The 12,210-nt window shown below is 41.4% G+C and overlaps 1 protein-coding gene across 2 annotated transcripts; it reads right to left on the reverse strand.

Moving 5' to 3' along the window:
• Window positions 1-41: 41 nt before the first annotated feature.
• Window positions 42-12,005, reverse strand: zgc:110789 (Xan_ur_permease domain-containing protein). 2 transcript variants are annotated; one of them, XM_031564542.2, is made up of 12 exons: window positions 10,888-12,005; window positions 9,123-9,254; window positions 8,514-8,671; window positions 5,462-5,621; window positions 4,847-5,028; window positions 4,212-4,332; window positions 3,472-3,628; window positions 2,945-3,198; window positions 1,940-2,104; window positions 1,622-1,730; window positions 1,180-1,275; window positions 42-819 (listed from the first exon to the last, which is right to left on the reverse strand). In XM_031564542.2, exons 1-12 carry the CDS (start codon window positions 10,933-10,935, stop codon window positions 551-553), a joined length of 1,851 nt encoding a protein of 616 aa, XP_031420402.1. In that variant the 5' UTR covers window positions 10,936-12,005; the 3' UTR covers window positions 42-550. The 2 variants fall into 2 exon arrangements, with proteins under 2 accessions (XP_031420402.1, XP_031420401.1); XM_031564541.2 differs by lacking the exon at window positions 10,888-12,005 and adding an exon at window positions 9,456-9,651.
• Between the last annotated feature and the right edge of the window lie 205 nt (window positions 12,006-12,210).

The raw sequence follows: 12,210 nt of genomic DNA on the forward strand, positions 1-12,210 counted from the left end.
TGTATCCTACACCATGTTTACCATAAAGAACTGACCACCCATTGCACAATCAATCAGCTTTAATCCAAAATTACAATGACTACAAAAGAGAACACATACATGTGTGTAGAACTATAAAAAATACATTACATTTTATTGCATTAGTGAAATATCCTGAATCTCGTTTCAGGAAATTATTTTCATGGTGCCTGATGTTGTTAAAACTCTTTTTAAACCTATTTAACAGCACCAAAACAAAACGATTTGTGTAGAAGTAACTTTAATAAAGTTATACTTTATATACTTAATATACTTTACTATACACTTTTCAAAGGAAAAGTTAAATTAATAATTTCCTATAACAAAAAAGAATCCAAATAACATTCGGTAATGCCAGGACACAGACTAGGCAAATGTCCATTAAGAATACAAAATCTGAAAGCAGTATAAAATATTCTGTTGACACGAGCGAAACACATTTGACCAGGGATCCTTTCAAGCTGAATTAAATGTCCCAGTCACCTGCCTGAGTTGCCATTCCAGCCCAAACCACAGGGGGCAGCCACAGCTATTAAAAGTCCACTGAGGCTATGATATGTGTGGAGTCCTTCTTGGCGGAATCCTTGAGAACGTCCAGAGAATCTGAGCTCTCTGGGGTGCCCTCAGACGGGCTGCTGCTTGGAGAAGGGCAGAAGGGGACATATCGCACGCAGGACGAGGAGAAGAAGCGAGCGCTGAGGTCAAAGGGCAGGCCGTACACCTCATCACTCTCAATGGTGATGTTTGAGTCCTCCTCGTGAGCCTTGTTCCATGAGATGATGCCCCGCTCACGTTTGGTGCCTGTGAGAGGTGGAGGAATGGGGGATAAAGCAAAAAAACAGATAAGAAGAGACCATTTTGTTTTTAATGCTGTAAGAATCCAAGGAATTGGTCATTGAACTGTGAAATGCTTGCACGTGATATTTACATTGGAATGCATGACTAAATTGGGGAGTCATGCTCTTTGTTGCATCAATCATTATTATCAGTTCTTGGCTATTATGCCATTTATTAAACAGATTAAACAGAAACCAATCCCACATAGAAGAGCACCCTTGACTATATCCGACCCCATCTGATGACCTGTAAGGTGACCTGACCTGATAGGTCCATTTCAAAATCGGAATAATACAGTTATGTTGAACCATTAAGAAAACCGACCTGGGATGGTGTTGTCAAAGATGAACCCAAAGAAGCCACCAACAAACATGCTGGTTGTCAGCAGCACCTGTAGCACCTGGTCTATCACAACAACACCTGAGGGAGACACAGGACCATTTTACTTGTGAAGTTTTTCTGATTATTGTCATTATAATAAAACTAATCCTATACTTATAATCCTAATAGGTTTTATTTGTGCCAACTCACTTTTCAGCACTCATAGTTGCTTTACCATATCAGAAAAACATACATACATGCAATCTACAGTACATATTCAGGTATCCAGTGCTTCAAATGCAAGCCTAGATAGATTTTATACTAGAAAAGTATTTACACATAAAGTAAGCAGCAATGCAGGAAAAAGGAGATTTATTTCAGTGTTCATCTTATTGTAACCCTATTCAAACCTGGATCCAATAAAATTGTACCATTTTGGATATACCTGTTGCAATGGCTCCGGGGTTCTTGAGTATCCAGTTGGGAATGACCAGTCCAGTGAACATGGAGAAGCCAAAGATGAAGATGTTGCGGGAGGAGTTCATGTCAGCGTACTGTCAAAAGCACATGAAAACAGGTTTTTATGATGACCCTCACAAGGTCATGTGTCTGTCCTTATCCTCAGTAAAAATGTCAGCACTATATATGTGGACAGGTTCGTTGTCGTCGTCATACTGTACATAGATCATGCCCCTGCACATGATCCGGAAGAAAGCAAACTTGTCTTCATGTGCAGCCACGGTAACGGTTAACAGCAGCTCACCTGGAGATTAGAGACTCCTGCAGCAGATATGACACCGAACATGACCAGGAACATCCCTCCGACCACAGGGGTGGGGATAGTGGTGAATATGGCTCCGACTTTGCCAAATATCCCCATGACGACCATGAGGAAACCACTGGCAACAATCACACTCCTACTGCCCACCTGCACACAGATGATAACTCCGTATTAACACGGTGATTTCAGAGATGATAGCTTTATAAGAACTCTAGGATTTCACAGTGGATTATTCTACACACCGGGCACTTTCATAGCATATGATATTATATGACGAAATATTACAAGGCTTTGGGTAATGCAAATCAATTAAGATTATCTACTTACTCTACATGATTATACATGATAAACCTCTTATCTTCACTAATGTACTTATGTACTGTACCTACATTGATATAATAATGTACTTATGTACATTGATATAATAATGTACATGCACTAATCAAACAAGTGTTACTTTGTCATATTGTTTTCTGTTTTGTAACACTGAACTTTTTGTTATGGTGCATCCCATTATGATGTATTATGCTGTGTTGTGCAATAGTTGTGCTTTGTGTCTAACACAAAGTTCAAAGTTCAAAAATCTGGCAATAAAGTATTTTTCCTTTGTCTTGTGAAATGAGCTTTGGAAATGCTGTCAACCTCAACTGATACACGCCCATCTCTGGCTACTAAACCCAGTCAGCAGCCCATATGGGTCAAAGTCATTTTTAAATTCATTTTTCACACATTCATTTATAGTACACGATAACAGTGTGTTAACACACATAATAATGACCCTTTTCATAAACAGTAACATATCATATATCACAAAAATATCATTTTATATATGACCTACCTTGCCTGATGAATGCCAAGTATTTTAGTATGAAATGTTAATGCAAGCTCTTTACTACAGATTTATTCTGCAAGTATTGTACATGACAAGCGTGATGCCTCAATGTTTTTTACAGACCTTTTCCATACTGTAGTAAAACCAAACCTCACCTTAGTGATGCCCAGAGCCCCAACGTTCTCACTGTAGGACGTGGTGCCATTGCCCGTACCCCAGGCCCCTGCCAGCAGGCACCCCAGCCCCTCCATGCCAATGCCCCTATTGATGGCATGCTTAGGCGGAGGAGGAGCCCCAGAGAGACGGGCACAGGCATGGTAGTCGCCCACAGATTCAATCATCGAGGATATCACCCCTGCCAGGATCCCAAACACACCCGCCAGGCTCACAGTTGGCAGCCCCCACTGTCCTGAGAATGGGATTGGAGGAAAGAATGTGGATTAGGTCAGAGGATTTAAAGTGCAATCATGGTTTTATTTCCCTGGTCAAAGAACAATGCATCTATACTTCACGAAGCTTTTATTTATCCAAATCTGTGAAAGAGAATCAAAAAGCGAAATTGTACGAATAAATGCTGATCAAACATATAATCCATTTCCTCAAGGGCATGTGACAGAGATTACTACAAAGTAATCAAGGCTGTTGAAAACTTGTCTTAAGAGTTGCTCGCTGGCATAATTACCTGGGTATGGAAAGGTGAACCAAGGTGCTCGGCCTATGACGTCTCCCTTTATGTCGGTGCGTGCCAAGTGACCATACTGGGAGGGGTCGGAGGGCAGAACATTGCTGATGGTGAGAACGAAGCAGATGAACCAGGAAAGTGTGATGCCAAGGAGCACCTACAGGATATAAAAAAGTCACACTCAAATGAAATATTTTGATTTCAGAGGAATAAATACTACATTGAGATGCTACAGTCAATCTGCATTATAAGTATGTACATTAAAAGTATGTACTATAGGAATTGAGCTCCTGTCCTGTCTCTCTGATATATCTGTTCAATTGACTCAGTATTCTGTGTGTGAAAACAAGACAAAGAGTTAAGCAACATACTGTAACTACCATCTTAGTACAGGTGTTCCCATGATTTATCTGAAACTGTCTTTCCGTTTAGGTTTTGTATTACTGGCTAGTTAAATCGGTGTTAAGTAATCTATGGAATGAGGTATTCAAACAAATCCAACTGTCGTTGAGTAAATAAAGGTGGAAGAACATATATTGACTTTATCAGGATTCTACTTCCGTTTACAACAGTAGCTATAAAACTCCTTTGCTAGGAATGTGCCTCTTCTTTATGTCCAATGCTTAGTCACATCTATTTACTTTTGTAGTCACATCTTGCACTTTTGTTAATCTTTAGCATTTTCCTTCACTCTGTTTGAATAAGAAGGGAAGGGAATTTAACCTTTTATGCAGACTTACAGGAAGAATCTGAAAAATATACATCTTGGTGGTGTGAAACTTCTTGGTTTTATTGTAGGTAGGAAACGGCACGGCAATATGTCGGAGGTACTGAGAGAACAGAATGATCAAGCAGGTTGTCCTTTGAGGGGGGGGGGGAGAAAAAATTATGGATTTCAGATGATCAGAATTGTTGTAAAGCCTTCAGATGCAAACTAATCATAAATGTCAATGGACTTTCAATTACTGATAGCAAATGCTTTGAATGACTGATTACAAATGTTATCACATTATCACAATCAAAGTAACATGGAGAACTTAGAACGCATTTGCATCAATACTTTCTGAACTCTAATGACTGAAAGCATGCTATTGGCATTCTTGGTGCAGCTGAATGCAAAAAGGTTCTGGATGGGCCAGCAAAAAATTACCGGTTCCTCACAGTAGCCTCTGAAATACAGTAAGCCTAACCTTCAAGTGACCTGAGGATGGGGTCTCTACAGTTTACTTGGTCAAACAGTTCTAAGTAGGACTTTTAAGGTTTCTGGTATGGACCTAAATAAGACACCCACAAAAAGGGTTCTTGAATGAAGACAAATGAGGAACTAAGGGTTCTCGCATGGGAACAAATAAAGCTTTCGTAATGTGTTACCTACATGGCAGCAATGCCCCAGTGGTTGCCCGCATTCATGCCAGCTGAATCGTACAGAGAGAGGCCAATGAGGGAGATGGTGGGAGCGATGGTGAGGGGCCCAATGAAGCGCATGAAGAGACCAATCAGACCTGAGAAGCCCACCAACACCTGGAAGAGGGAGCCCACCATGATGGACCCCTGCAGCTGTGGGAACACACACACAAACACACACATCCAGAGTTGGAAACGCGCTGGCATCAGACAATCTCCGTCAGATCAGGATGGACCCAATCATAAGTCTGTTGCTATTTGGGTATCAAGCCTTAAACTGTTCTTAATCTGTTGTTTCTGAGAACAACAATCAAACTACCACCATTTGTGATCGTACTCCTCAAAGGGGTTAAATTACAAGAATGTAAACTCAGTTTAATTCAGGCATAGTTAAAATAGTTGCGGTTCATACACAGTACTGAAGGGATTCTAGTTTCTGCATTCAGAATTTATGTTAATGTGTCCATTGACTTTGTTTTCCCTCGCTTACTTCTTTACCCGCTCCGACCCACACTTATGGCCGTATACCCACAGACCCAATGATATACCCTTAATGTACACTTATACAATAATGATGTACACATACAACTTGCATGCGGCTCTGCCAGACGTCGATGAAGACGGGAGAGGACGTGTTGACCAGCGTGGCATTCTGGGTCCAGGCGGGGCAAGCCCACTCTGGCATGGAGAGCAGTGCCATGGAGGGGGCCAGGAGGGTAAACGTCCCGCCCTGCAGAATGGGCAACCTATCAGAGTGATCACAGCATTGCTGGATTAGCCAATCACAAGGCATCTTCACATAGAGACAGTTGGTGGCCCCTCCTATTCTCAACTTAATGCAAAAGATCACACATCCAGGTACCACATAATAACTCATAATAAAGACCAATCACTAAGCTATTTCAGCCATCAAATCAGTTGCCTACATTGCCCTGATTTCCCTGCTCAAATCAAACCAGCAAACCTACTAATGAAACATAATGTCTACAACCAGTCCAGTCCCGTGCTATAATAAAGTGCTCTACAAAGGGCACTTGTTACATCACTGAACTGGAGAAAAAAGCAAATCTACACCTAAATCTAACTACAAAAACACACACAGCAGGGGACTGCTTGTAGCCCCCATTCTCTTTCTTGTCAGTCATACTAAATACATAATGACAGACACAAACTCAGAAATAATGCATCATCGTAGTGTACATATTTGCTCGTGACCTCCGCAGGGTAAAGTTGCAAAGACGTGGCCTTAAATGGCTTGACCTGAGATGTCCGGTCCAGAAACGGCATCACATGGATCCAACCAAGGTCTGCTTTACACAAGCCCTTCAAGGTGCAATGATTTCTAGTCTACTGAACAGCCAAACAGCAGCCTCTTATGCATGTCCATAACTGTCCATTTTAGACATAAAAAGGGTTCTTTGAGACAAAAAAAAGGCCCAGCCACAGTGGAGCTCCTGGGCTGACCCACCCTAACACACTCATGTGAACTGCAGCACACTTGTTGTGTTAGATCAGATTTGAGCCACTAAGAAGCTAGCTGATTCAAATCCCATGAACAGATGTGAGCCGCCATGGTTCTCTAATCAAGATTCCTACAGGTTAATGCAGTGTGGTGTCAGACACCAGTGTACTTCAGATGGAGGGCTAGGAGAAATTTAACACAACACATCCCATTTCAGGACCTGCATTTTAACGTAGGTTATCACATAAAGCTCTGAATCTGTATCATATCACTTTATTTAAGGTCAAATTCAAAATGTGGACTTTACAGCATGACAAGTTTATTTAAGGTCAAACCAATTTGAGTATTGTTTACTGTGACCAAGTTTGGTTAGTACACAAGATCTTTATCCACGTTATCCATGATCTTAATCTTGCACTATCTATGTCTGTCTGTTTTCCTTTATCATCTACATTGATATATGCTGCCCTGCCCTGCCTAGCCCATCCACACCCAACTACCCATTATCCACAGTTTTCATATTGCAATTCCAGTATTCCAATCAGCTGATAAACATCCAGATATCTTTCTTTGACGAAAGTTGAACGGGACATGTACTTCTGTGCTTACACTCACACTGGCCTCCACATTGTCACAACAGAACACAAACCTACTCAGGACAAGCCTATGGAATGTGGAATTACAAGGCACAAGATTACGCTCTAATAAGATTCAAAGTCCACTCTAATCCTATTTCAGATTCCAACCTCTGCAAGGTTAGACCTCTGCTCTCTGCAACACCAAGTTCAATCACAATCGCATCCAACTGAGGCATGTTTTAGAGTGCTGTAGTTTTCTGTGGCTAAACTAAGTTGATGGTACAGGGGAGGCAATCTGACTTTATGGCCTTTTAAAACAGTGCTACTCTGTTAATATTTACAATCGGCTAGTTTCTACATATTCTTGACAGACATAGTAATTTCCTTTACATTTCAGTACACAATTGAAACAGTCGTGCCATATTGCTGAAATTGTGTGGTGGTTTATGGTTTGTGGCTCTGATATGTGTATACATACATGTTTCCCTGCACTTTTTAGGTCACTGAGTCACACGCATACACACACAGACATGCACACACACAATTGGGTTTAGCTTATCGTAACACAGGGCTTATTGAAAGAGGAGAACAGTATGCAGTAGAATATACTTGGCTCACATTCTCAATTTCAGGTCAGTGATTCTCTTGGGTCAAACCCATGGATAGTTTTACCATGAATGCGATTTAGCTCATCTGATGTATCTACCAAACTGATGTACCTACCAAACTGTAAAGTTAATTCAGTCCCTTTTTTATTGATAACACTGAATAGCTCAATACAAACATACTTAGTTCAAGTATGTGGAGCACAAGTTACTTCCACTTACTTTCACTCTGGTCACATTTCAAGATTAGTAGCGACCAGGGTAATCCACCCCTTTCACTCATCAACTGGATTTTGGCATTGAAAGAATTCTGTTGTGTTTTGGAGTTCTATGTAACCAGCAGCTACAACCTGCTCTAATCAACATGAGTGCACTAGCATTGCAGTTGGGATAGGCTTTCTTTGATCTTTTACACCTTTGACTGGAATATGCACTGTCAGGTGAATGTTATCTATATTGGTCATGGAGTATAAGCATAAACGTTTCCAATCAGCTCATTCTTCTAATAATCAAGCTACTAAACTTCCACACTACAAAGACTTATTGCCGCCTCATGTCTTTTAACTTTATCATTTAATAACTGACTTGTCTGGTAGAGAGGTTATAAAAACACTATAGCACAAACCTAAAGCACCGAATCATGTCTATTAACTTTATCATTTAATAACTGACTTGTCTGGTAGAGAGGTTATACAAACACTATAGCACAAATCTAAAGCACCGAATCCTTACAAATCACCCTCACTAACCACACTTTCCAAAATCACATTTTTGAACAATCATCACAAACACACATCACCAGACCAACCTTCCGTTCTCATGTGAGTTTCAGATGCAACAGGGTGTACCCCTAAAATATTCTCAACAAAGACCCATCTGTATGCCTGTGTGTATGTGTGTGTGTGTGTGTGTGTGTGTGTGTGTGTGTGTGTGTGTGTGTGTGTGTGTGTGTGTGTGTGTGTGTGTGTGTGTGTGTGTGTGTGCATGTATCACCTGACTCCGAACATGACCTGAAGCAGGGTGCAGATCCCCGAGACAAAGAAGATGGTGCTGATGAGATGGCTTTGGGTCAGGCTATCGTGCTGTAGACACAGACCCTGCGACAGGATGAGCGGGATGGCTATGATCCCACCAAAGGCAGTCAGACAATGCTGAAGGAAAGAAAGAGAATGGAAGATAGAGAGAGAGAGAGATAGAGAGAGAGAAAAGGCAAGATGGAGGGAGAACAGAGATTGAGAAGGAGAGAGCACAAGAAAGTGACACATTCAGAGACATCTTCCCAAAGGCATATCTATGGTGAGGAGCAAAACAAAAAAGCCAAAGAGCACAATATGCTGCAGGATAGAAACTGGATCTACCAGGCTAATACACAACTCATATTAATGAATGTGTCCTTTTCAGTTGCTTTCAGATGGAAGGTTTTGGACATGGGTTGCCCAGAAGCACACTCATAAGCTGGTTTACAGGAAACTAGGCTAGTTTCAATCTAATAAATTACTCATTCACAAATCTAATTAGCCACCGATGCAAATCGTAACCCCTGAGGACAGTTTGGCATTTTTTGGGTCTTAAGGTACATAGTGTGTGCCAAGAATCTTGTACCTGAACTCCCAGGATTATGCAGAGGTACCACGGAGGGACGTCTGTCACGCAGTAGACCAGCTTGTCCCTGTCATTCTCCCCAGACAGAACGTTGCCTTCAGGGAGTTCACTGAAATGTTCGGCTCCATCCACCTGTGGTACAAAAAAAGGGATTACAGCACTTCAACACTGAAACATAACACTCAACGGATCCTGTACAGTGACGCTCTGCAGTAACTTTCCACACAATAAGAGATGCACAAGCACCTACGTATTAATATCAAGTCATACAAGCAGTCAAAGCTCAGCAAGCCAAATTGGAGGTTTCCCAAACCAAACAGTAGAAGCACTAACTAGTGTCATTTTCAACTTTGCAATCTGCCACCCATCCTTATGATGACGTTCCATAGCAATCCTAAAATAAGGTGGTACTGGTATTCAGACCACTAGGTACTGCACAGGATACACGACTAACAGATACAGGGAATATGTGGCAGCCTTTCCATTCAAGCCACTGAGAATGAGATGCAGCAACAGCAGGAGCATGGCAATCATATGACAACTCATGATGCAACACCACCCCCGACCAGTAAATTATCAGCCCCACACTCACCCTTCCCGCCATGCCAACAGGCCCTCCCATAATGACGAAGGGTTAAAACGTGTCACACCACTAAACAATGTGTGTTGATGTCATTGCTTTTCTTTCAGTCAGGATGTCCCTTTCAGGACGCCACAGAGGGTGTTAATCATCCCATTTCTAATACCAGAGTTCCTGGGCAGTGACTCAGTTAACAATCTAACCCCCATAAGCCTTTAGCTTGTCATTGCACAGTTACTGCATAGTCGGGTGAGCATTTCACTAGATAATATCAATTGCTCAAACTCTAACTCCAGTTCCCAACAACTGAAGCCCCATAAAGATTGAATAATGGTAAGTCGACCTCAGACAGCTACAGGTATGCTGTACTAAGGCATATCCAAGCATTCTGTTTAAAAAAAATTTAAACCTGCACATTCACACACACATACACACAAATACCAAATACACACTGGTGCACTGGTGTCGATGTTTAAAATGATAAAAGCATGAATAACTAATACTGTCTTTAAAAATGCTCTCTCAGTACAAGACACACCGGCAGCACAAGTCTGTCTTGCAACACATTTACACCTGTTCGGGGTTGGCTGTGAGAAGAGTGTCTCAAGATTACAATAATAATTATAATGCATTACAATAATATTATGTGTTGCTAATGCATTACTTAATGTGAAAACAAACCATTAAATTCAGTATTAATAAACTAAAATTATTAAAATAAATAATTTAAACTAAAACAACTAATGCAGTACATTAAACTAATTAACTAATAAACTAATTCATACAGAATTCAATTAAGTAGTTAATGTAAAAAAAAACATGAGCCCTAACATTATTAAACAGTTCACATTTATTCAGTTGTAAGGGACTGGTTAACGTTTATCTGTACCACCAAAACAAATGTTTCCAGGCTGATCACGCGGTTAAAGGGCACCATTTTCACTAAGTCTCCCTTCAGTCAGCTTTCACAAACACTCTGCTCTTCTGGAAGAGAGCACTCCACAACACTCCTGTTCCTCTGACAACAGGTAGGCTAAGTGCTGAACAAAGTTCACTAACCAAATAGTGTTCAGCTCAGAGACTCTCAACCTTCATCATCTGATTTAATTCACACTTTGATTCTTTCACAGTGTAATGTCTAGAGGATTTCTGTTTAAAGACATAATGAGTGGTTTTCCTACTTACTGCAAAGGCAAAGTTGTCCAGTCCATTGCTTTTCTTGTCAAGAGCCATAGGTCCACTGAGAGCACAGGATAAACTCCTGAACACAAGTGAACTCTGGAACACCCGTACTCTTAGAGTGAGTGAGTGAGGGAGAGGGAGTGTGTGAATGAGAGCAGAAGGGAAAGAGAGATACAGCAGGAGAGAGGGAGGAAGGGAGAGAGGGAAAAGGGAGGGAAAAGACGGGGAAGAGACCGAGTGAAAGAAAGAAGAGGAGGAACAGAGAGAGTAAGATAGAGAGAAAACCAAAACAGAGAGGGTGGACTTATTGAAGGAATGGTAGTGAAAAGAAGGGGGGGGTGGAGAGAGAAAGAGAGATGTAGATAGAGAGAAGGAAAGAAAGCGAGAAAGGGAGGGAGTAAAAGAGAGAGAAGACAGAAAGTGGGAGCTGAGACACGAGACGTTTGCTGTGGCTCCCGCTGATTGGAAATAGAATAAGAGCCATTAGATGCTCATGTGAAGGCAATTTCTGAACACCAACAGGCAGCTGACTCCATCCTCGTGAACACACACACACACACACACGTACACGGACACACACACACACACACACACATCCAAGCACAGACACTGTGCCTAACACACACAATGTGCCCAACACACACACACACACACACTACCAATGCAAACACACACAAACAGACTTTCAGTCTCGTTTCTTTCACAATGTCATAATGATGTTAACAAATATAACAAAGAAAAAAAGAAAAAAACACCAACATACATATTTAAGCTTTTAATTAACATTATGTTCTCGTTAGACATATCCTCTAACTGTGTCTCATGATTCTGTTTTTGGGGGGGTTGAAGGTCTACTCTTAGTCATCAAGGGTCAACTTCATTACCTCAGTTTTTTCTTTTCTTTTACCTTAAAAAGGATAAGAGGGGTGTGTGTGTGCGTGCGTGCGTGCATGCGTGCGTGCGCGTGTGTGTGGTAGAATGGATTCCCTTTGTTAGGGATAGGGGGAGATGGATTCCCTTTGACCACGTTAGTGATCTAGGGTCTTTGAACTGTGATGCCGCTACAATTACTTTTAATATGGAGAATGGCCTCTCTGCCATTGCCATCGGGGGTCTGTAGGGAAATTACTGCGGTCTGTAGGATTTCTGGAGCCGCCCGGTCCTTTGTGTCTGAGCATGCGCGACTAGGATCGGGTAGCGATTTCGATTCAGAGCTAGCCATCTTTCTGCTGGATTAGCAAGTAGTTTATTTTTTGTCCTGCTTTGTCTTGTCTTGCACTTGCTTGATGTTTGACTGTGTTAGCAAAGTTGTTGACCCGCTAGTTT

The sequence above is a fragment of the Clupea harengus genome, chromosome 3 (genome assembly GCF_900700415.2).
Source record: "Clupea harengus chromosome 3, Ch_v2.0.2, whole genome shotgun sequence".
NCBI classification, from domain to species: domain Eukaryota; kingdom Metazoa; phylum Chordata; class Actinopteri; order Clupeiformes; family Clupeidae; genus Clupea; species Clupea harengus.